At 43.5% G+C, this 12,213-nt stretch overlaps 1 protein-coding gene across 3 annotated transcripts in view; it reads right to left on the bottom strand.

The window, feature by feature from the left end:
- GXYLT1 (glucoside xylosyltransferase 1) overlaps positions 1-12,006 on the bottom strand; it is a 32,431-nt gene extending 20,425 nt beyond the window's left edge. Inside the window, exons 1-2 of one of the 3 annotated variants that reach the window (XM_026713136.2) lie at positions 11,576-12,006; positions 3,190-3,282 (exon numbers count right to left, since the gene is read on the bottom strand). In XM_026713136.2, the coding sequence (XP_026568921.2) occupies positions 3,190-3,282; positions 11,576-11,802 (320 nt within the window). In that variant the 5' untranslated portion in view covers positions 11,803-12,006. The remainder of the gene's footprint in view (positions 1-3,189; positions 3,283-11,575) is intronic. The other 2 variants (XM_087933965.1, XM_026713137.2) reach the window with 2 other exon arrangements.
- Between the last annotated feature and the right edge of the window lie 207 nt (positions 12,007-12,213).

Below are 12,213 nucleotides of genomic sequence, written 5' to 3'. Positions count from 1 at the left end.
CCCCCACCTTTTTTCCCCGTCACGTGCACCAATCCCACAGTAAGTTTTATTCTTTTCTGCGCCACACTCTGTAACCTTGAACTATCAAAATAATATATTTTGTCTACTAAGAGCTACTCAATTTACATCACCCCCTCCCACATTCTTCAACTGTGTGGTAGCAATGAATTCCGTCACTGACAGGAGGCAGCAAGCCAACTGGTGTAGAATAAAGAGCTGAGCTAGTGAGCAAGTAGGACCGGTTGCAGAACAGGGAGGAAAAACAGCTGTGGGGCAGAGGCCAGCTGACTTAGGGCAGTGCAATGACCGGTAGAGAGTGAAGAGGAGAGCCGGTGAGAGAGCAGAGCAGAGAGGAAGGGAAGAGAAGGCAGATGAGCTTGCTGGGGACCATCCTTGCTGTGGTCCTGTTTGCTAGTGGAAGCACCGTCTCGAGGTTGTGGGGATTGGAATTGGATGAGGAAGAGCTGGCTTTAAATCAACCCTAGCAACACTGAGTGGCTTTGGATATTACAGACACTTTCTTCCAAGGATTTTCCATCTTTCATCTTCTGTTTGGGGGGGGGGGCACACTACCCCAAGCAGAAAAACTGCACAATCTGGACTCCAAACTCCTGTTCAATGAAAAGGCAGCAGCTGGGATGGGGATGGCTTTCCACAATTTTGTGTTTCTGCCAATTGGACTCTTTCTTAGACAGCAAGGCCCTTCTCAAAGCAATTCATGCCTTTCACGTCTCAAATGGAATGTATTTTACATGAAGCTAGCCTTGAACAGAACCCAGAAGTTATAGTTGGTAGATAATATCCCAGCAGTTATGTGCACTCCTTAATCAGTATATATTACACCTTTGCTCTGTGAGCTGCATTGGCTGCCAGTATGTTTCTGGTGCTGGTTGTAAGCTTCATGGCTTAATCTTGGTATATGAGAGACTGCCTCTCATGAGGGATTGACCCATCTCATTAGATCCAAAAAGAGATGGATCTCTGGGTTTAATTTTTAAGAAGGGCACGTAACTGCTGTTATATTATCTATCAGCTATAACTTCTGGATTTGGTGGGGGCCAGGAAAAGAACCCTTTCTGTTGTGTCTACATTTTGGAATATCATTTTCATTGGCTCCGATCCTGTTGTCCTTTTGCCACATTTACATACCGGGTTCTATCACTGAACATGAGAATCAGAGAGAGTGGTTTAATCTGTGCAATGATTGTGCTGATTGGTTATTAGTGAATTTGTTTTCAGCCAAACATGTTGATTTTATGCTGTTTTAAATATTGTCAGTTGCCCAGATCTATTCTCATGACGGTATTAGAGCAAGAAAGAAAATAAAGGATGTATGACACAACTAAACCCTAGTTCCACTATTAACCACCCAATGTTATATAATTAACCAGCAGTCATATTGTGTAAATCATGGGTTAGTTAATATGATGTCCAAAGTGATCTATAAATGAGTGCTAAAACAATAATATCCCTAAAATAAGGAAACATCACAATAAGCCGGAGTAGGTTTAATGCCACTACAATATTTCTGAAACTTACAAACCTTTATTATTCCACCAACTAAAAATAGTTGACATTCTACAGGAAAATAGTTCTGAATTTTGTCTACTAATTGTGCTTCAAACACAATCATTACATTCACAGCTAAATACTTGTATACTTATCAATAGGTATACCTCATTTGCTTTTAAAAAACCTTCTGTTTATATCTAAGCATGTACAGAATTCCAGCTTCAAAGTCAAACTACATAATATGCTGTATGCTTCTTTTTTTAATTTCAAAACCGAGGGAAGAGAATTCAAACGTCACTTTATTAGTCAAAATTCTATTTGTTTTCATCACCAGCCCAGAAATTGGCCACGCTCACTTGGGGACGAAACAGACAACTACCTATTATACTTATCCCAATTATAATACAATATGAGCTTAATAGAAGATGGATTCTAATACTGGGAGTTTTTCCATAGGCATACAAGGAATGAGCAATGACCTAGGAACCTCAGATCTGGACTGTTAAAAATCCAAATAAACACAAAATGAAAGCAAAGATAGGTGTTTTTTTTTTGTCATTTTAATCTAAAAGCTCAATGTGAAGGAGTAGAAATTTAGATACAGGTGTAATATATCACAGGGAAAAGAGAAAAAAGGCCTGTCCAGTTCTGCCAGGGCAGAACCCCTATCAGAAAGCCGCCGCTCTGGAAGAGACGGGGGAGGAATTGTGAGCCACATAGTTTTGCATGCTTTCATTTTGTTGTTGCTGTATCTGCTTGGGAGCTTAAAAGGAGGAGGAGTTCACACTATCTGCAGTGACTCCTTCTGAACGGGTCTGGGTTTCCGAGGTCGCAGTGCCCTAAAGATGAACTCTTCTAAAACCATCCAGCATCAGTGATTTCCAAAAAACACCTTTGTGGCGTATTATGATGGACACAGGGTATCAAAGAGGAGGGGGGTGTTGAAAGGGAAAAGTTAGCCTAAAGCTTTGCACCTGAATTTCAGACTCTGCCTGACTTCTCTTGCAATCACTCTCTCTCAGTAAAAGTTCCTTTTGAAATGGAAATTGTTTCAAGAATTTTACTTTCTTGGGAAGGTAGCTGAGGCAGATCCTTACAGTTAAACCTAGCCTGGTAATTCGGAGACCAACCCGCAAGTATGGAGAAAAAACCTTTACCCTCATCCTACACCTGAGCTATAGATATTTGCCACTATTGCACACTTCTTTTTGTCGATTTCCTACCAGTAGGAAGAAAACAAAGGATTCTTTTTTTCCTCAAAACTATATTTCACTATCTTAATTCTTGACTAAAGCCATCAGCAGCAAAATTTCAGTTAAAGGATTGAGAAGTCACATAATTACAACATATATTGCAGACTTTATTACTTTATAACATGATCTTAATAAAACACTCCTGCACCCAAATTTGGGACACCTTCTTAGGCTGATTAGATTATAATTACTACAACGAGTTAGTATAAATATTTTAAAGTACATATTATTTAAAGAAATGCATAATTTGAAAATAGGAACCTTTTAAAAATAAATCAAATCAAAATGACCTCTATGTCTATTCAAGTGTAATGTGACAGAAAAAAACCTCAAGAGTTGGGTAATCGCATCAGCATTTTTCTACCTTTTGCAATACTTATTATCACGTCTAAAACTGAACAATTAAGATTGTGGCAAAGCCTACCTATGGGCAGTTTCCCAAAAGCAGTTCCTTCCACAAACATCAGAAGGCAGCATCCAGTAGGAATTCCAGTAAGATACAGAAATATTCTTACACCTAACAGGGTAAGACAGAAACAATCCCGTGTGAATATGGTATTTTATCAATTTCCATTGCCCTGGAATATTTTACTTGCTCCTTAAAAAAATGTCATTACTAAATGATAATACTGGTCTGTGACTGTAATAAAGATTAATTGATTGATTACTAAATGATCTGTTCCACTCCTTGAAGACACAACTTTCTCTAGTTGTGTTAAGTACACTGTATTGTATAAGGATAAATCAAATAGGACCGTGATGGCGAACCTATGGCACGCGTGCCAGAGGTGGCACACAGAACCCTCTCTGTGGGCACACAAGCCTAGGTGAACTCCACCGTGCACGCGTGCGTGCTTCCCACCGGCCAGCTGGTTTTGGGGGCTCTGCTTTGCATGCATGGGGACAGGGTGCATGCGCAGGTGCGTGTGCATGCGTGGGGGTGCGCACGCATGCGTGGGGGTGGGGTGCATGTGCGGGGATGCAGGCGCATTGCATTTTGGGGGTTTGCACGCGCATTGCATTTTGGGGGGTCGCGCACGCATGCACGCTTTGAGCACCCAGTGCCAAAAACGTTAGCCATCGCTGAAATAGGAGCAAAAAGTTTCATCAAAAAGCCCAGTTTCAGTGTAATGTCAAATCTTACAAACGTTAAATTCAGTGGTACTTATTAGATAAGTATGAACAATTAATACCTATCATATAACATATTTACTATGTTTGCCATTAAACTTGTTTTTATACTAAAATATTTGTACAGACCAGATACTGCCTATCAATAAAAATGTCAGTGACATACAAAAGAAGTAAAAAAATTGTAACTTTTAAAAGATACTCCAACGAACACGGATTTATGTTTTAGTGCTATTTTTGTAGTCATTTCAATTTTTTTGCTTGTGAATAATTTATTTTCTTCTAATATTCTATTTGTGCATCATTTTGGCTAGTGTTGATTTTTTTTTTCTATGAAGAACCACTTTATTTTAAAAATCATGTATTATGTAGTATTTCATAGGACAATAAGTTGCAAGTTGCTGAGCCACAAACAATATATTTCTAAGAAGCATCTATTTCTTCTTGAATGTTTGCCAGGAAAAATTAATATATATTTAAATTTTAAATAATTTGAAATTTTAAAAGTGAGATTGAATTGCTATGTAGTCAAAGCAGCATTATTTATACACAAGATTGAAGAAGTGAATGGGCGCTCCCCATTTAATGTGTTCTTCCTGAGAGATGCTGCTGCTGAAGGTTCCCAATGAAGTCAAGTGGATGGGTCTCAGAATCTATGTGTCAACCCTGAAGCTGACTGACCGAGGCCATTTTGAGGCTTCAGTGTTGCCGCTCTGGAGCCGAGGGACAGGGAGGGCGGGATAGAGACAGTGGGGATTTATAATCAAAACAAAATACTTTCTCTTGGGAACCAAGGACATTCCCACAGGTGGCCGGAGAAAGACGGATCGCTGTCGCCTGACAAGCTGTAACTCCACTGCTGACAGCCTATGACAGTGACAAAGACGACCCAATGGTAAAAGAGACCACCTGTTCATTCACAATTCGGTCGAGGTTAATGGTACCAACAACTGGGGTCCATGGGGAAGTAGACACAGGCTGCACCCATTGTCTGATCAGTCTGCCCACAGTCCGAAAGCTGGGAATTAGGATGAGGCCCCTAGCCAATCCCATATGCTTCAAACAGGCCAATGGGCCGCTGATAGGAGGAATCCTTGCCATGCTCCTCACGGAACCTGTAAGATTAGAGATGGACCGGCACTGGGAGCTCATCTGATTTGTAGTGGTACCAAAAATGACAGCAGCAGTGATTCTGGGCTTGGCATGGCTGGACAAGTGAGGCCCCACCATTTTGTGGGAAGGTGGCTACAGGAAGTTGAAACTGGGAATAGGCCCCCTCCTAACACTGCTGGAGAAAGAACTGTCCAACAAATGAACTGCACTAAGTGAAGCGAAAGAGCCGCTGCTGCCTCACAGCCGCTCCCGGGCACCCCCACAGATCCCCAGAGAATCCCACGATTTAGCCGGGTGTTCAGTGAGGATTGCAATATGCTATTCCCCCACCGCTCCACGGACTGCGCCATGGAAATCATACCAGACGAAAACTGCCCAAGCCAAAAATGTACTCCATGACACCCAAAGAGATGAGAGAACTGAGGGAGTACATTGACACCAACCTAGTCTGTGGATTTATCCAACTGGCTAAGTCCAAAATGACTGCCCCCTGTCCTCTTCAAAGAGAAAAAAGATGGGTTGTTGAGACTCTGCGTGAATTTTAGGGGAATTAACGCTGTATGCATGGAAAAGATATACCCACTCCTCCTCATGAAAGACATGCTGGCCCGCTTGGCCAAGGGAAAAGTGTTCACCAATTTGGACCTATGAGAGACATACTACTGAGTGCGAATCAAGGGAGAAGACAAGAGGAAAACTGCTTGCAATTGGCCCTTAGGGAGTTTCCAATTCAAAGTAATGCCCTTTGGCTTACAAGGAGACCCTGCAGTCTTTATGCAACTGATAAATGAGGTGATACCCATGTATAAAGGGGTCCTTCTGTACTTAGATAACATTTTTATCTTCACTGAGACCCTCGAAGAACATGTTAAGCTATTATGTCAAGTATTGAAGAAAGTCTAAACTTGTGGCTAAACTATACATGAACTTATCAAAGTGTGAACACCACAACACCAGCCTACACTACCTGGGCAACCGAGTGTCAAATGAGGGCATAGAAATGGACCTGGCTAAAGTTAAAGCAGTTCTAGGCGGGCAACCCCTACATATGCAAAAACAGCTGCAGAGCTTTCTGGGATTAGCGAACTTCTGCCAACAGTTCATCCCCTCTTTCGCTGAGATTGCCCTGCCAATCACCGAACTGCAAAAGACTGGAGGGGAGCTTCAGCAACCATGGCCAAGCCAGGCCCTAAAATGTCAGTGGGTATTTGAGGCACTAAAAAGGATGTTAACCAAAGAGCACCCAGAACAACCCTTCATAGTCCAAGGCATCGCAGCAGTTCTCCTCCAGAGGAACACAAACAGCAACTTGCAATCTTGCACATACATCTCCAAAAAATTGACAGAAACTGATAGGAGGTGGGTGGGAGAAGGAAGCCCAGGCGGTCAGGTGAGATCTACTGATCTGGAGGTACTATCTGGAGGACAGCAATGGGCCATTTGAAGTGTGGACTGATCACAAGAACCTAGAGGCACTCAAAAAACCATGAAAACCCTCCCCAAAGCAAGTCTGCTGGGCACAGTATTTCGAACAGTTCAAGTTTGAGCGAAAGTACATCCCTGGGGGGAAAAGCCTCCTGGCAGATGCCCTATCTCACAAACTGCAGTACAACAGTAAACGTGAAGAGCTAGTCCATGCCATGATTCTCCCCTCTCAACTTGCCTCACAAGCCATGATCAGAGGACAGGCTAGACAACAAGAAATTGCAGACGGGGGAGGAATGACCAAAAAACTTAGAACTGCCAGCCAATCCCTGGTACAAAAATAACCAAGAGACCCTGACCCTGAGACAGATAGTTTGGAAAGTCTCCAAATTTTATGTGCCCGACAGTCTGCAACTCCAAGTGCTCCAATAAAGTCACGATTCTAAGCAGACAGACCACTTTGGCTACTTGAAAACCCTACATCTGGGCAAAAGGCAGTTTTGGTGTCAAAGATGAAAAAGGACATTGAGGACTATGTTAAAAGCTATGCCATTTGTGCCACCATGAGGAAGAGGCCAGGGAAGACTCCCAGGTTGCTTCAGCAAGTGGCAGATCCATCCAGACCCCGGAAAAAGATTGCCATGGACTTTATTGTTGAACTCCCTGAGTGGCAGGAATACGGTTATTTGGACGGTAATTGATTTATTCTCAAAACAAACCCATTTTATAGCTTGCCCAGGGCTCCTGTCAACAAAAAAATCTGGCCAAGCTGTTCATAAGGCAGATTTATAGGGTGCATGTATCCCCTGCAAAATAATCTCTGATAGGAGGGGTACAATTCACTGCTAAGTTCTAGAGGGAATTCATTCAGTACATTGGGTCTTCACTGAAGCTTAGCTCAGCCTTTCATCCACGTACCAATGGGACCACAGAACGTACAAATGCCATGATGGAGCAATACTTGAGGTGCTATGTCAACTACCAGCAATCTAACTGGAAAAAGTTACTGCCGTTCACTGAAGTGGAATACAATAATATGGTGCACAGCAGTACTTGGCTGACCCTTTCTCAGGTCACCAGTGGCACAGAATTCATCCCCATGCCTGAACTCCCCAGGGAGCCTCCCCCTCATCCATGTTACTAAATGAATGGATGGAGTCGCTGAAGGAAGTGTGGGAAAATACCAAATGGGTGTTTCAAGAAGCAGCAAAAATCCATAAAATGCAAGTTGATAAACACCGCAGCCCCCAAGTGCCATTTCAAGTGGGGAGAGGAAGGTTTATCTTGCTACGAAGTACCTGAAATTAAAGCTACTTTGTAAAAAGCTAGGACCTGCCCCCATAGTGAAAGTCATCAAGTCTGTTACAATACAGCTTAGACTCCCTCACTTGTTAGGAAAAGTGCACCTGGTTTTTCATAGCACCTTGTTAAAGCTGGCAGTAGGCTCCCGGATCAGAATGGTAGATCAGGAAGCCCCAAAACCAAGAGTGGTGCAAGGGGAAACACATTATGAGGTAAAGAAAATCTTAGATTCTAGATTACATAGGGGCCACTTGCAGTATCTAGTACCTACTCTCTGAGGCAACCTGGGTCAAAAGCTAGGATGTAAAAGCAGACAGATCGTTAAGCAGTTCCACAATGATTACCCCCAGAAGCCTAAAAGTCCCCCCGGGAGGTGGACCGGGAGGCTAGAGTGAATCTTGAGTAACATCTCTGCAATTTTTTTCTTTGCAGGAAGTCCTCTTCAATTAAGAGCCTATCAACCCTGAAGCTCACCTGACCGAGGCCATTTTGAGGCTTCAGTGTTGTCACTGTTACTGAGGGATAGGGAGTGGGGCCTAGAGATAGTGGGGGTTTGTAGTCAAAACGAAGTACTTTCTCCTGGGAACCAAGGATATTCCCACGGGTGGCTGGAGAGAGGAGGAGCGATGTTGCCTGATAACCAGATGGGATCTTGATTGGACCATGTGACTGATTGTCTGGGAAAAGGTAACTTTTACTTTGATGAAAACCGCAGGAATACAGTCTCGGTTTTCACCAACTTATGCCATTATGGTATGTCCAATAAACCAATTTTTTCGAGGAATCTACTTGCCTTGGAGCTTTGTTATAGTTGTATTACTTGGAACCCTGACACTATGCTTTTTGGGATCTTTCCTCTGCTGTGGAATACCATGCATGTAAAGGCATAGGGGGATAAACATTTTGCGATTAATGATGGATGGGAAGTAACACAGCTTGAATTTTAATAAAGTATGCTTTATATATTTTTATGAAAATTAGATGAATATAGATTGTTTACTTACATGGATACTTTTATGATAGTAAACAGCCCAAATTCTTTAATATTTAGAGTATACAAACTGCTGTATGAACAAATAAAATGCTGGAGTACTTGGAAACATTTTTTATAAAAAGACCAAGATACAACATCAAGTAAATATTCAGGTAGAGTTAAAATGCTGACTATTGTGAAAGGGATGGGAAAAGGAACCACCAGGAAACTGGTGTAAGGACAAATGCAAAGGGATTATTATTACAAGTGCAAAGGGATTGTTATTATGGAGATATGGTACAATTGAATGAAATGTTACTGTGGGACAATCATACTTCCGTATAATCCATATTAAATACACCTAATTCTTGCTTAACAAATTAATGTGCAAAGTAATTATGCTACATAAATTTGGTAGGATAATTAAAAATGAAAATAGTATTGCCTTTTTATGATCAACACACTTAATTCTGTAGTGCTTTTCATACAAAAGTAATCATATGGTACTAATAAAACAGCTTGAAAAAGTTAATTACATGGACTGAGACACACAAAAACCTTTTAAGTTACAGGAGTCTAAATCCCCATAAGTCAATACTGAAGACAAGGCCTCTACTCGTCTTCAGATAGTATTAGGGGCTAACCCTTTATCCAGACCCTCTTGCAAGAAGTCCAGGATCTGAGGGATGGAGACTGCTGTGGGATCCAGACCTGCCTTAACACACCAACTACAGAATACCTTCCAAGTAGAATTGTAAATTCTGTCGGTGGAAGGGGTCTTGGAAGCCTGTGTCGTCTGAATCACCCTTCTTGAGAAGTTGTCCCTCGTCAGGAGCCACCTCTCAAGTGCCAGGCGGTCAGTTGGAGCCACTGAGGCTCCGGATGGATCAAGACCCCCCCCTGGCTGAGAGAGACCCTGTCTCGAGGGATTCTCCAAGGCTGGGACACAGAGAGACTGACAAGGTCTGCAAACCATGGCTGTCTGGGCCAATAGGACGCGATCAGCAAGAGCTCTGCCTGCTCCACGAGAAGTTTCCGATTACTCCCAGTATGATGGGGAGAGGAGGGAAGGCATATAAGAGGCCCCTGGGCCATGCATAGCGGAGGGGTTGATTCCCTCTGCTCCCGGGGTTGGAAACCTTGTGAAGTATCTGGGCAGTTGTGAGTTCGTCGGGGTGGCAAATAAATCCAGGACTGGATGGCCGAAACTCTGGCACAGTTCTTTCAGCTGCTGCTGGAGATGCCCCCCGCCAAAGAGGCTGGCGTCTCAGGTCAAAGTCAGATGGCTGGGCTCCTTGAATAGTGTTGCCATGGCGATTGCTGGGGACACCCACCCCAAGGGACCTGAAAGTCTCTAAAGGGACCCTGACCTTGGCTCTGGAATTGCTGCCCTCTTTCCTCTGGAATGGTAGGAGGAACCATTGCAGAGTCCTTAGGTGTGATCCGGCCCATGGAACAATGGCTTTACAAGGGACCATCTTGCCCAGGAGTTGAGATAGAACTAACAATGGAACCAAGCATTCTGCCCTGATTTGAGTGACCGAGGACTTGATACTGTCCTGTCAGATGACAAATTGATAAGGAAAATGTATAGAGTACTATTGGAATGTAAATTAGAGGAAGAAAAAGTAAAAAAGAAACTATGTTGGCATGGATGAAATATTTTGGGCATAGTATGAATTTGGACAAATGGCAAAATCTATGGGAATGAAATAAAAAAATAACATTAGCTACATCATATAAAAAAAAATTATCTAAAATGTTTTATACATGGCATATTCCCCCAACAAAATTGGCTAAAATGTATCCAAATTTATCCCCTATATGTTGGAAATGCGCTAAGGAAAATGGATCGTATTATCACGTATGGTGGACTTGTAGGAAAGCCCAAAATTTTTGGCATAAAATCCAGAGCTGGTTAGATGCGTGAAACTAAAGTAGAATATAAACAGGAACTTTTCTAATTGGGAATCAATTTAGAGAGATATAACAAAGATATATCTAATAATACATGCATTTTACAGCTACAAGATTAGTTTATGCCCCAAAATGGAAATGTAAGGAAATTCCAGACGAAATAGAGATAATCAGAAAGACATGGACATGCGCAAAAATGGACAAATTGACGCAAGAATTAAAAAATAAAAGACAAATCTGAATACTATAAAAAATTTTTTATAGTATATAGTATAGGAAAAAGTTTTACCACTGGTTGGGAAAAAAGGAAGGATCAGGATTATTAAAAATAACTAATGTTAATGTATATATTATATATTATGTATACAGTATGAAAACGTGTATTAATCTTCATATGAATTAGCGAGGTAGACAACTAGGTGTGTCAGGATGATGACACCACGTTCATTATTTTTAAATGCTTCACCCTTTTTTTGTTCAATAAAATTATTTTTTAAAAAACAAAAGTCGGTAATATTCTTGTGAATATTATCATTCGTAGTTCTATTAGTTAAAGTAGTATTTTCGTGTAACAAATATATGGGGATGTATAAACAATCTGAAACTTGGTGGAGTCGATGGGATATCTTTGCTTAGGGCAGGGGTGGCCAACCTTGGCCACTTTAAAGACTTGTGGACTTCAACTCCCAGAATTCCTCAGCCAGCAAAGCTGGCTGAGGAATTCTGGGAGTTGAAGTCCACAAGTCTTCAAGTGGCCAAGGTTGGACACCCCTGGCTTAGGGTCTATTTACTGAGGTAGCGACTCTTAGCAAGGGACCCACCAGGCGGGCTTTTCCTCTCTTTCTTGGGGACCCAGCCCACCCATCCGTCCACTCCTCATGAAAGAGGGAGAAAGGAAGAAACCCTTCCTCCCCCCAGCTCCCTCAAGCTTAAGCGCCGAGCTTTATACCTCTCGGGACCCGACCGCCGCTGTCTCTCGTCGCGGCCTACGCTTCCCGCCACAGCTTCCAAGCGCGTGTCGTCGTCGCCCAGCTGCCTCCGGACTGGAAAGGCGGAGTCCCCCCGGCGCCAGGGCGCCTCCTGTTCTAGCGACAGAGCCAGTTGGCTGAAGGTGTACAGGAGCGAGCACAAACCGCAGCCCAGGCACAGCAACACCACCCGCGCCAGCCGCCTCATGTCTCCCGCGGCCCCGGCCGCCGGATGAAGCCGGAGCCGCTCGCCCGGGGAACGCCTGAGGCGTCGTCCCTCAGCCGCTTTGGAGACTCGGAAAGGCGGGCAAAGAACCGACGATAAGCCTCGCTTCGGTCCCCGACGCCGGACGAAGAGTGGGAAGAGCCCCCCGTGAGGTAAAGGCGGCGCCAGTGAGGCGGCTCTGCCTCAGCGAGGAGGAGCCAAGCGCCCCAAGAGCGGTTGGGTGGCGGGGAGGGCGGCGTTGGGCCTTGTGGGCTTAGCTGCTTGGGTGGAGCCACCGAAGGCCAACCCCGGCAAGCGGGGGCGTCGAGCTACGGATTTTGAGCGAGAAACGCTTCGGCGGTCGGGGAGCCGGGGGGTTGAGGTGAATTAAAGCACAAACGGCAGAGGAGCCGG

Source organism: Pseudonaja textilis, chromosome 5, assembly GCF_049901715.1.
Source record: "Pseudonaja textilis isolate UNSWEBS1 chromosome 5, rPseTex1.2, whole genome shotgun sequence".
NCBI lineage: Eukaryota > Metazoa > Chordata > Lepidosauria > Squamata > Elapidae > Pseudonaja > Pseudonaja textilis.
This window is presented reverse-complemented; position numbering and strand designations above follow the sequence as displayed.